This window comes from Oncorhynchus clarkii, chromosome 14 (assembly GCF_045791955.1).
Source record: "Oncorhynchus clarkii lewisi isolate Uvic-CL-2024 chromosome 14, UVic_Ocla_1.0, whole genome shotgun sequence".
NCBI classification, from domain to species: Eukaryota; Metazoa; Chordata; class Actinopteri; order Salmoniformes; family Salmonidae; genus Oncorhynchus; species Oncorhynchus clarkii.
Genome location: NC_092160.1, coordinates 25,987,179 through 26,000,995, shown reverse-complemented (window position 1 = coordinate 26,000,995; position 13,817 = coordinate 25,987,179). Strand labels below are relative to the sequence as shown.

Sequence of the window (13,817 nt, the reverse complement as noted above, 5' to 3'; positions counted from 1 at the left end):
CTCTGGGGTCCAGATGCTGAAAGTCCACCGGGGCTTTAAACCTGCAACCTTCTGGACATCAGGCACTGGTTCCTATTGGAATATCAGCTGGAGATTGGGCAGCGAGTCTCACTCTTCATTGGTCTGGGTTGTGTTTCATTGGGCTGGTAGTATCACCAGCATACGATAATGTAGGAAATGTATTATTGGACTGTAATAATGTGATTTTGGACTTTTATTTTGGCAGTCAGTGTACCTGTTATTGTTTGGTGTTAACGCAATTGGTTACTGTACAGAGAACAAGGCTTTTGGAACAAAGTACTCTTCCTGAAATGATAGTAGATTTTGGAGGAGCCGCCATTCCATCTTCCCATTTCTTGTTTTTAATAAAGACGGAGTCTCTGTGCGCAGACGTCACATTGTCTGCTGATTCATCAGCATTAAAACTTCAGGCTAGGGTCTATTTTTCTCCATTTCCGCCTGACCTACGTGCCCAAAGTAAACTGCCTGTTGCTCAGGCCCTGAAGCCAGGATATGCATATAATTGGTACCATTGTAAAGAAAACACTCTGAAGTTTGTAGAAATGTTCAAATAATGTAGGAGACCATAACACAATAGATATGCTAGGAGGAAATCCAAAGAAAAACCAAATGGATTTTTTTTTTGAGAGCCCATGCTCTTCCAATGGAATGTATAGGGAAAAAATTAAATATAGCTCCCAGTATGCAATTCTGATGGCTTCCACTGGGTGTCAGTAGTCTTTGTTCAAGGTTTCAGGCTTGTTTCTTCCAAAACTAGGAAGAATAATGAGTTTTAGTACAGGGACTCAAACTTGGAAATCAGTGTATGCGCGCATCTGCTAATATTGCTTTCCTATTGAACATACTTATTTCCGTATGAAATATTATAGTTTAATGACATATTCGGGAATCTGAGGATTAACTAGAAATGTATTTTGACTTGTTTTAACAAAGTTTAACGGTAGCTTTTCGGATTCCTTTGTCTGCATGTTGAATGAGTGGATTACTCAAATCGATGGTGCCGACTAAACTGACTGTTTGGGATATAAATAAGGATTTTATCTAACAAAACAACACTACGTGTTGTAGCTGGGACCCGTCGGATGACAAATCAGAGGACGATTTTCAAAAAGTACGTGAATATTTAATCGCTATTTGTGAATTTATGAAACCTGTGCCGGTGGAAAAATATTTTGATGTGGGCGCCGTCCTCAAACAATCGCATGGCATGCTTTCGCTGTAAAACCTACTGTAAATCGGACAGTGCAGTTAGATTAACAATAATTTAAGCTTTTAACCAATATAAGACACTTGTATGGACCTAAATGTTTAATATCCATCATTTTTATGATTATTTATTTTAATTGGGCGCCCTCCAGTTTCACTGGAAGTTGTCCCGCTAGCGGGACCCCTAGCCTTAATTAATAGACCGGCGGATCACCTACGGCTTACATTAGTAGGTGTAAGCAGATTTGAGGTACGTGTTGGAGCCGGTTGTGATTTGATGATTTTATTACATTTATGTCTCCAACCTCCCAACCCTATGGACCAGGCTGAACCTCCCAACTCTATGGACCAGGCTGAACCTCCCAACCCTATGGACCAGGCTGAACCTCCCAACCCTATGGACCAGGCTGAACCTCCCAACCCTATGGACCAGGCTGAACCTCCCAACCCTATGGACCAGGCTGAACCCCCCAACCCTATGGACCAGGCTGAACCCCCCAACCCTATGGACCAGGCTGAACCTCCCAACTCTATGGACCAGGCTGAACCTCCCAACCCTATGGACCAGGCTGAACCTCCCAACCCTATGGACCAGGCTGAACCCCCCAACCCTATGGACCAGGCTGAACCTCCCAACCCTATGGACCAGGCTGAACCTCCCAACCCTATGGACCAGGCTGAACCTCCCAACCCTATGGACCAGGCTGAACCCCCCAACCCTATGGACCAGGCTGAACCCCCCAACCCTATGGACCAGGCTGAACCCCCCAACCCTATGGACCAGGCTGAACCTTCCAACCCTATGGACCAGGCTGAACCTCCCAACCCTATGGACCAGGCTGAACCCCCCAACCCTATGGACCAGGCTGAACCCCCCAACCCTATGGACCAGGCTGAACCCCCCAACCCTATGCACCAGGCTGAACCTCCCAACCCTATGGACCAGGCTGAACCCCCCAACCCTATGGACCAGGCTGAACTCCCCAACCCTATGCACCAGGCTGAACCTCCCAACCCTATGGACCAGGCTGAACCTCCCAACCCTATCGACCAGGCTGAAGTAAAGAGGAGACTAAAATTAAAGGACATCATGATTGCCACATGAAGGACATACACACGAGTGACATGCCTAGTCACACACATTTATGTAGATAGTATTATGTTATCACACACATCACCACACTCAAATGCAGACAACTAAAAGATCCAAACACATGGATGGATAGACATCAACATACAATGAAACACTTATGTAATCTCTTTCTCACACACACACACACGCGCACGCACGCGCACACACGCGCACACAAACACACACACACACACACACACAGGAAAACAGCTATGTAGAGCAGCACTAAGAGTCCAAACAGGAAAACAGCTATGTATAGCAGCACGAAGAGTCCAAACAGGAAAACAGCTATGTAGAGCAGCACTAAGAGTCCCACTGCTGAGGAGCTGGCAGATGTGCACCTGTACCCAATGCCCATACCCCACACCACATTGTTATGCACTGGGTGTGTGTGTGGGCGTGTGTGCGTGTGTGTGTGTGTGTGTGCTGTAGCTTGATTGGCCGATACCCGCTAATTATCAAAATCCAGAAAGGAGACGTTAAATTCTACAACCACCTAAAAGCAAGTGATTTTCCACACCTTCCACAACAAAGCCATCACCTACAGAGAACTGAACCTGGAGAAGAGCTCCCTAAGCAAGCTGGTCCTGGGGCTGTTCACAAACACAAACAGACCCCACAGAGCCCCAGGACAGAAACACAATTAGACCCAACCAAATTATGATTTAAAAAATATATAATTACTTGACACATTGGAAAGAATTTACAAAAAAACTGCGCAAACTCAAATGCTATTTGGTCCTAAACAGAGAGTACACAGTGGCAGAATACCTGACCACTGACTGTGACTGACCCAAAATGAAGGAACTCTTTGACTATGTACAGACTCAGTGAGCATAGCCTGGCTATTGAGAAAGGCCACCGAAGGCAGATCTGGCTCTCCAGAGAAGACAGGCTATATGCACACTGCCCACAAAATGAGGTGGAAACTGAGCTGCACTTCCTAACCTCCTGCCAAATGTATGACCATATTAGAGACACATATTGCCCTCAGATTACACAGACCCACAAAGTCTTTGAAAACAAATCCAATTTTGATAAACTCCCATATCTATTGGGTGAAATACCACAGTGCACAATCACACCAGCAAGATTTGTGACCTGTTGCCACAAGAAAAGGGCAACCAGTGAAGAACAAACACCATTGTAAACACAACCTATATTTATGATGATTTATTTTACCTTTTGTACTTTGACTATTTGTACATCATTGCAACACTGTAAATAGACATAATATGACATTTGAAATGTCTTTATTATTTTAGAACTTTATGAGTGTAATGTCTACTGTTCATTTTGTTAATAATTGTTTATTTCACATTTGTTTATTATCTATTTCACTTGCTTTAACAATCTTAACACGTTTTCCATGCCAATAAAGCCCTTAAATTGTATTTAAAAAATGGTATTGCTGTCATAGTAATTAAGGGACATTTATAAGGCATAAGAGTCTATTGTTCTGATGACAAAATCAGAATTCACTTACTGACTCCAAAGATGCACATGCACACATGTACACACACATACGCAGAGAACACACACACACAAACGCACACACACACAGAGAACACACACCCACACACACACACACACATCCAGTACACACACACACACACACACACACTCACACACACAAACACATACAGTACAAACACACACAGAAGTTTGGTTGGTTATTTATTGATCTCTTTAAGACGAGGCTCCATTCATCTGTGAGACAACAGTGATAAGAATGATTGGTTTGTTTAATGCAGCAGAAAGAATACTATAGGAAACACTATAGCACAAATAATTACTACTGAGACAACTACCGAGAACTACTACTGTGTGTGTGTGTGTGTGTGTGTGTGTGTGTGTGTGTGTGTGTGTGTGTGTGTGTGTGTGTGTGTGTGTGTGTGTGTGTGTGTGTGTGTGTGTGTGTGTGTGTGTGTGCTGTAGCTTGATTGGCCGATACCCTCAAATTTTCAAAATCCAGAAAAAAAAACGTTAAATTCTACAACCACCTAAAAGCAAGCAATTTTCCACACCTTCCACAACAAAGACATCACCTACAGAGAACTGAACCTGGAGAAGAGACCCCGAAGCAAGCTGGTCCTGAGGCTCTGTTCACAAACACAAACAGACCCAACAGAGCGCCAGGACAGAAACACAATTAGACCCAACCAAATCATACAGAAAAAATGATAATTACTTGACACATTGGAAAGAATTTGACAAAAAACACAGAGCAAACTCGATTGCTATTTAATAACTACCACTGAGAACTGCCACTGAGATCTACTACTGAAATCTACTACTGAGAACTGCTGTTGAGAACTACCACTGAGAACCACCACTGAGAACCACCATGGAGAACTACTACTGAAATCTACTACTGAGAACTGCTACTGAGAACTACCACTGAGAACTACTACTGAGAGCTACTAATGAGAACTGCTACTGAGAACCGCCATGGAGAACTACTACTGAAATCTACTACTGAGAAAGATTGCTGAGATCTACTACTGAGAACTACTACTCAAATGTACTACTGAGATAGCAAGCTACTACTGAAATCTACTACTGAGAACTACTACTGAGAACTGCTATTGAGAACTACCACTGAGAACCACCATGGAGAACTACTACTGAAATCTACTACTGAGAACTACTACTGAGAACTGCTATTGAGAACTACCACTGAGAACCACCATGGAGAACTACTACTGAAATCTACTACTGAGAACTACTACTGAAATCTACTACTGAGATCCACTACTGAGAACTACTACTGAGAACTACTACTGAGAACTGCCACTGAGAACAAATACTGAAATCTACTACTGAGAACTGTTACTTTGAACTACTACTGGGAACTGCTACTAAGAACTGCTACTGAGAACTGCTACTGAGATCGGCTTCTGAGAACAACTACTGAGAACTACTACTGAGAACTGCTACTGAGATCGGCTTCTGAGAACTGCTACTGAGAACTAATACTGAGAACTTCCAATTTGAACTACTACTGAAATTTACTACTGAGAACTACTACTGAAATTTACTACTGAGAACAACTACTGAGAACTACTACTGAGAACTACTACTGAAATTTACTACTGAGAACTGCTACTGAGAACTGCTACTGAGAACAACTACTGAGAACTACTACTGAGAACTAGTACTGAGAACTGTTACTTTGAACTAATACTGAGAACTGCTACTGAGAACTGCTACTGAGATCGGCTTCTGAGAACAACTACTGAGATCTGCCACTGAGAACTACTACTGCAATCTACTACTGAGAGCTGCTACTGAGAACTACTACTGAGAGCTGCTACTGAGAACTGCTACTGAGAACAACTACTGAGATCTACAACTGATAACTACTACTGAGATCTGCCACTGAGAACTACTACTGCAATCTACTACTGAGAACTACTACTGAGATCTACAACTGAGAACTGCTACTGAGAACTACTACTGAGAACTACTACTGAGAGCTGCTACTGAGAACTACTACTGAGAGCTGCTACTGAGAACTACTACTGAGAGCTGCTACTGAGAACTACTACTGAGAACTACTACTGAGAGCTGCTACTGAGAACTACTACTGAGAGCTGCTACTGAGAACTACTACTGAGAACTGCTACTGAGAGCTGCTACTGAGAACAATTACTGAGAACTACTACTGAGAGCTGCTACTGAGAACTACTACTGAGAACTACTACTGAGAGCTGCTACTGAGAACTACTACTGAGAGCTGCTACTGAGAACTACTACTGAGAGCTGCTACTGAGAACTACTACTGAGAACTGCTACTGAGAACTACTACTGAGAACTGCCCATTTGAATACTACTGAAATGTACTACTGAGAACTGCTATTGAGAACAGCTACTGAGAACAATTACTGAGAACTGCTACTGAGAACTGCCACTGAGAACTGCTACTGAGAACAGCTACTGAGAACAATTACTGAGAACTATTACTGAGAACTACTACTGAGAACAACTACGGAAATCTACTACTGAGAACTGCTACTGAGAACTGCTCATTAGAACTGTTACTGAGAACTGCCACTGAGAACTACTACTGAGAAGTACTACTGAGAACTACTACTGAAATCTACTACTGAGAACTGCTACTGAGAACTGCTTATTAGAACTGTTACTGAGAACTGCTACTGAGAACTACTACTGAGAACTAGTACTGAGAACTAGTACTGAGGAATGCTACTGAGAACTACTACTGTGAACTGCTACTGAGAACTAGTACTGAGAACCACTACTGAGAAATGCTACCGAGAACTACTACTGAGAATTGCTACTGAGAACTGCCACTGAGAACAAAAACTGAAATCTACTACTGAGAACTGTTACTTTGAACTACTACTGAGAACTGCTACTGAGAACTGCTACTGAGATCGGCTTCTGAGAACAACTACTGAGAACTACTACTGAGAACTGCTACTGAGAACTAATACTGAGAATTGCTACTGAGATCTGCTACTGAGATCTGCTACTGAAATTTACTACTGAGAAGTGCTACTGAGAACAACTACTGAGAACTGCTACTGGGAACTGTTGCTGAGAACTACTACTGAGAACTGCTACTGAGAACTACTACTGAGAACTGCTACTGAGAACTACTACTGAAATCTACTACTGAGAACTGCTACTGAGAACTGCCAATTTGAACTACTACTGAAATTTACTACTGAGAACTGCTACTGAGAACAACTACTGAGAACTGCTACTGGGAACTGTTGCTGAGAACTACTACTGAGAACTGCTACTGAGAACTACTACTCAGAACTGCTACTGAGAACTTCTACTGATAACAACTACAGAATTCTACCACTGAGAACTACTACTGAGAACTGCTACAGAGAACTACTACAGCAATCTACTACTGATAACTACTACTGAGATCTACAACTGAGAACTACTACTGAGAACTACTACGGAGAGCTGCTACTGAGAACTACTACTGCAATCTACTACTGATAACTACTACTGAGATCTACAACTGAGAACTACTACTGAGAACTGCTACTAAGAACTACTACTGCAATCTACTACTGAGACCTACTACTGAGATCTACAACTGATAACTGCTACTGAGAACTACTACTGAAAACTGTTACTGAGAACAGCTACTGAGAACAATTACTGAGAACTACTACTGAGAACTACTACTGAGAACTACTACTGAGAACTACTACTGAGAACTGTTACTTTGAACTACTACTGAAAACTACCACTGAGAACTACTACTGAGAACTACTACTGAGAACTAGTACTAAGAACTAGTACTGAGGACTACTACTGAGAACTGCTACTGAGAACTAATACTGAGAATTGCTACTGAGATCTGCTACTGAGATCTGCTACTGAAATTTACTACTGAGAAGTGCTACTGAGAACAACTACTGAGAACTGCTACTGGGAACTGTTGCTGAGAACTACTACTGAGAACTGCTACTGAGAACTACTACTGAGAACTGCTACTGAGAACTACTACTGAAATCTACTACTGAGAACTGCTACTGAGAACTGCCAATTTGAACTACTACTGAAATTTACTACTGAGAACTGCTACTGAGAACAACTACTGAGAACTGCTACTGGGAACTGTTGCTGAGAACTACTACTGAGAACTGCTACTGAGAACTACTACTCAGAACTGCTACTGAGAACTTCTACTGATAACAACTACAGAATTCTACCACTGAGAACTACTACTGAGAACTGCTACAGAGAACTACTACAGCAATCTACTACTGATAACTACTACTGAGATCTACAACTGAGAACTACTACTGAGAACTACTACGGAGAGCTGCTACTGAGAACTACTACTGCAATCTACTACTGATAACTACTACTGAGATCTACAACTGAGAACTACTACTGAGAACTGCTACTAAGAACTACTACTGCAATCTACTACTGAGACCTACTACTGAGATCTACAACTGATAACTGCTACTGAGAACTACTACTGAAAACTGTTACTGAGAACAGCTACTGAGAACAATTACTGAGAACTACTACTGAGAACTACTACTGAGAACTACTACTGAGAACTACTACTGAGAACTGTTACTTTGAACTACTACTGAAAACTACCACTGAGAACTACTACTGAGAACTACTACTGAGAACTAGTACTAAGAACTAGTACTGAGGAATGCTACTGAGAACTACTACTGTGAACTGCTACTGAGAACTAGTACTGAGAACCACTACTGAGAAATGCTACTGAGAACTACTACTGAGAATTACTACTGAGAACTGCTACTGAAATCTACTACTGATAACTCCCACTGAGAACTTTTACTGAGAACTACCACTTAGAACTGCCACTGAGATCTACTACTGAGATCCACTACTGAGAACTACTGCTGAGAACTGCCACTGAGAACTATTACTGAGAACTACCACTGAGAACTGCCACTGAGAACTGCCACTGAGAACTGCCACTGAGAACTACCACTGAGAACTGCCACTGAGAACTACCACTGAGAACTGCCACTGAGAACTACCACTGAGAACTGCCACTGAGAACTACCGCTGAGAACTGCCACTGAGAACTATTACTGAGAACTACCACTGAGAACTGCCACTGAGAACTATTACTGAGAACTACCACTGAGAACTGCCACTGAGAACTATTACTGAGAACTACCACTGAGAACTGCCACTGAGAACTGCCACTGAGAACTACCACTGAGAACTGCCACTGAGAACTACCACTGAGAACTGCCACTGAGAACTACCACTGAGAACTGCCACTGAGAACTACCGCTGAGAACTGCCACTGAGAACTACCACTGAGAACTACCACTGAGAACTACCACTGAGGACTGCCACTGAAAACTACCACTGAGAACTGCCACTGAGAACTACCACTGAGGACTGCCACTGAAAACTACCACTGAGAACTGCCACTGAGAACTACCACTGAAAACTACCACTGAGAACTGCCACTGAGAACTACCACTGAGAACTGCCACTCAAATCTACCACTGAGAATTACCACTGAGAACTACCACTGATAACTGCCACTGAAAACTACCACTGAGAACTACCACTGAGAACTACCACTGAGAACTACCACTGAGAACTGCCACTGACAACTGCCACTGAGAACTGCCACTGAGAACTACCACTGAGAACTACCACTGAGAACTGCCACTGACAACTGCCACTGAGAACTGCCACTGAGAACTGCCACTGAGAACTACTCCTGTTAGTGTGTCTGTATGTCAGTCAGTCTGTCAGTCAGTCTGTCTCATCATCTGTTATTGCTTTTCTTTTCCCCTTCTTTAATCTTTGTCTTTGACTACTACTAAGATGAGTGTGTGTTTTTGTCTTTCTTGTCCCCCTCTATCTCTCCCCTCTCACAGTAAGAAAACCACATCACATACTGCAGTCATTCTGGGTCTACCAAATGACCTACTAACCCTTTATATGCACGCCACTGCACTGCAGCCAACACACACACACACACACACACACACACACACACAGACACACACAGACACAGACACACACACACACACACACACACACACACACACACACACACACACACACACACACACACACACACACACACACACACAATGCAGTAGACTATGCTATGCTGGCTGGGTGACAGCCTTTCTTCCCCAGCACCGACATGTCACTGGTTCTTAACGCAGACGAATACTAACCGTCCTACTATCCACTATGGCCCAGTGAACCGTGCAAATCAGCATCTCGCAAATCACCCCGATAAGTCACTTCTAGTGCATCAATGTCAGACGTCTTGTTGCACTGTGTCATTATATCGCTTTGCAATGACTTCATCAAATTCATTCCCTGGCATCAATCTTAGTTATAACACCAATGCTATTTTTTTTATTTGTTGCTTATTCACTTTTTTTCAAAAAAATATACGGAAAAAGGAGGATGAGACGAGAGTGGGGAGAGGGAGGGAGAGAGAGAGAGAGAGAAAGAAAGAAATAACGCATGTTCGGCGGCGTCTTATGTCTGTGGGCTGGCTGGTGCAGGGGTGTCTGGATGCCTGACGCCTCGATTCTTAGGCTGAAATCATTTGCGAGAAAAGAAGCACTTGCTTCGAGAGAGACGTTTAACAATATTTCTCTAAAACAAACGTTTATTTAAATGAGCCCACGTTTTCAGGACATGATAATTGACGTCCCAATAAGCGTTATTAAATGGATTTAGACTAGACGAGTAAAGCCTATAATTAAGATAACAATGGCTCATGGTTCAGGGGTGAGAGGACTGTTATCAGGCACCTGTTTCAAACCATCCATCTCTTGCGGGACTGAAAGCACAGTGCAAACCTCAAAGCCACACTCACGAAATGTGTGCCCTCGAATAGCATAAAAATACCGAAACACAGCACAGACTACTCACATAGGCTACACATACTTGAACTATCTCATTCACACACACAGAACAGGAGCACAGCCTAGATGTAGTGATATTCTCCCAACCTCCTTCAGCAGTAACCATGACAACAGGATGGTTGAGAGACTGCTCGCAGTTAAATGAGGCCGGTACTTTTATTTTCCTCTCCAAAATAGACCTTGGTCGCTTTTGATGATCAACTCACTTGTCCTCCTAAAAGCGGAAAAGCTTTATTTCTCCCCTTGTCCCCCTCCCACCACCACCACCATCACCACCACCACCATCACCACCACAAAACCCCGTGGCCCACACACTGCATAGGATATTATGGACAAACAGAGAGCGCCCGAGACCCCCACCGTTACAAGGGCAGTAGGAAACATCCCCTTCTACTCTCCTTTATGCATTTGTGTCCTGGTACAAGGACAGGGATTTTGAAGAGAAAGCCTTTCAATGATCCCATTCAATCGGATTCCAGATGTATTAATCGGATAGCTATGCTATATAGGATTTGGTTATTTATTGAATTAAATGATTTGCGCATGCAAAATCTATCTATCTATAGCCTAGCTATAATAATATTAAACCCACAACAATATCAGTCATTCAATATTGCACTCACCAATAAAATGCGTTGAATCGAAGGTAACCTGAAAAGTCTGTTCTGCACCACAGGTTCGGGTTGTTTTCTCTCTCTGCCCATCCATCCACGCGGGAGAACATATATCGACCGATGGTCTGTTTTGTCCACGTCGTGCGGCGTCCTTCCCGACTGGTACCCTGTCTAGTCTGCGCTGCAAGCAACTCCTCGCCGCACGAGTGCTGGCGGTACAGTAGGCTAGTCTCGCCTCCACGCACTGGCTCAGGCATGCGGGAGGTCCAGCCGGCGGGAAACAAGTAGACCGATTGCGCGTGGATGGGGGCGTGTGTGTGTGTCTGTCTGTGTGTGTGTGTGTGTGAGCGATCTAAGCGGATGGGCTGTCACGTCCCTCTCCTCCACTACTGCTGCACGCGAGGAGCATCTCTATCCAATAAGTGTTCTGAGGCTCGCGGGCAGAGTGGGACTGTCTGTCTCTCGGTCCTGTTGGTATCCATGATGATTCGATTTACCACTAACTCAGGATGAAGAGAAGGTTTGGCTTACATACAAATACTATTTTTCAGTAATTTGGCTATAGCTTACCTGAGGAAAGGGCCTTTATCCCAGTACATTTATTCCAGTGTTTATGCCAGTGTCTTCATCCCAGTGCCTTTATCCCAGTGCCTTATACCAGTGCCAGCAGCATACCATCCTGCATCACACTGCTGGCTTGCCCCTGAGGCTTAGCAAGACTGGTCCCTGGATGGGAGACCAGATGCTGCTTGAAGTGGTGTTGGAGGGCCAGTAGGAAGCACTCTTTCCTCTGGTCTACAAAACAATATCCCAATGCCCCATGGTAGTAATTGGGGACATTGCCCTGTGTAGGTTGCTGTTTTCCAGATGGGACATGAAACAGGTGTCCTGACTCTTTGTGGTCACTAAAGATACCATTGCACTTATCGTAGGGGTGCTAACCCTGGTGTCCTGGCTAAATTCCCAATCTGGCCCTCATACCATCATGGCCACCTAATCATCCCGAGCTTCCAATTGGCTAATTCATCCCCCTTACTCTCTCCTTGAACTATTCCCCAGGTCGTTGCTGTAAAGAATGTGTTCACAGTCAACTTACCTGGTAAAATACATATATTTATCCCAGTGTCAGCATATCAACAGAGATGACACATGCGCTGGCAGATTATGTAAATCAGTATAGGCTACATGGATATTTGATATGGTTTCTGTAAAATAGATATGTTGCAGGCAGCTGTTGTGTAACCAAAGGGGGGAAAAATGATGAGGGTTTCTCTTTTAGTATAACAACAAGATATTTCACTATCAAATACCATGTTACAGGAAGTATATTTTATCTCAAAAGCATTACTGGTATCTCCCATTGACTCAGACCGAGGCCTACCTGCAGCATAAATTGACAAGACTGAGGAGAATTGAGTTAAAACAACTTTTGACCCCTCGTGTGGTGTCATGGGATGTCATTAAATGTTTGTTCTCAGATGGATGTGTTGCGTAATACCTGTGACAGACAGGAGGGTTCAAAGTTCATGGGAAGGAACACTTTGGTCACAGTTTCACTGAGGAAAGTTGAGGTGCTTTTATCCATGCTTTAGGTAGCTGGTACTTACATCATCTTGGCACCCAGAACCAAATTAGCTAAGGTTGTGGGAAGATACTAGTCTGCATGAATAGGATGTTGTTTTCGCTTTCCTGCAAGGGAATAAGCTTGTAGGAGAAGAACAGCACAGGTAATGTGTGGTTCAGTTAGTAAGATTGTGGCACCAGCAACACCAAGGTCATTGAGTCAATTCCCGTAGGGATTATATGTGTACTGTATATGTAACATTTCTGCTCTCACTGTACTGTAAGTCACTTGGGAGAAAAGCATCATCTAACTGACATTATATTATTATTTAACACAATTACTGGAAGACGAAAGCATCGTCAATCTATATTACACTAGAAAGGATGACTTAGAAGGCTTGGCTGACTTCACTGGCTGACAACACGAGGTTGAGTATTGGCTAATATATAGGTAGCCGGAACCAATAATGTCTTTGCCATAGGAGTAGACATCCCATCCCTCCCTCTATGCCATCCCTCATTCTCTCTCTCCAACTCCCTCTCTTCCAAACACCTGCATCAGTGACGCCCAGCCAAAAAGCAGAATGAGGCTTCGTTCAGAAAGGCAAAGTTGTGTGACGTTCAAAGTTGTGTGACGTTCACCTGAAGAATTAGCATTGTCCTTGCAACACCCTTTAAAGTGTCTCACTTTAGTTCTATGGGCACTTCTCAAGGCCATGTTCAAGAGCAGCTGTACTTTGCAGCATTCTGCAACCACACATTAGATTCTGCTTTAGTCTGTTTCCCTTTGTAAACGGTTCCAACCTGTGTATTGATCCTGGACGTACACCCCCTCAGTGATGCTGCCAACCTCTACAGTTTAATCTCATAGCCATCAGA

General features: G+C 43.4%; 1 protein-coding gene across 1 annotated transcript; it reads left to right on the top strand.

Moving 5' to 3' along the window:
- The first annotated feature begins 1,543 nt into the window (after positions 1-1,543).
- Positions 1,544-2,332, top strand: LOC139365856 (sporozoite surface protein 2-like). The gene has a single exon (XM_071102918.1). The coding sequence runs from the start codon at positions 1,544-1,546 to the stop codon at positions 2,330-2,332; it is 789 nt and encodes a 262-aa protein (XP_070959019.1).
- Positions 2,333-13,817: the final 11,485 nt, after the last annotated feature.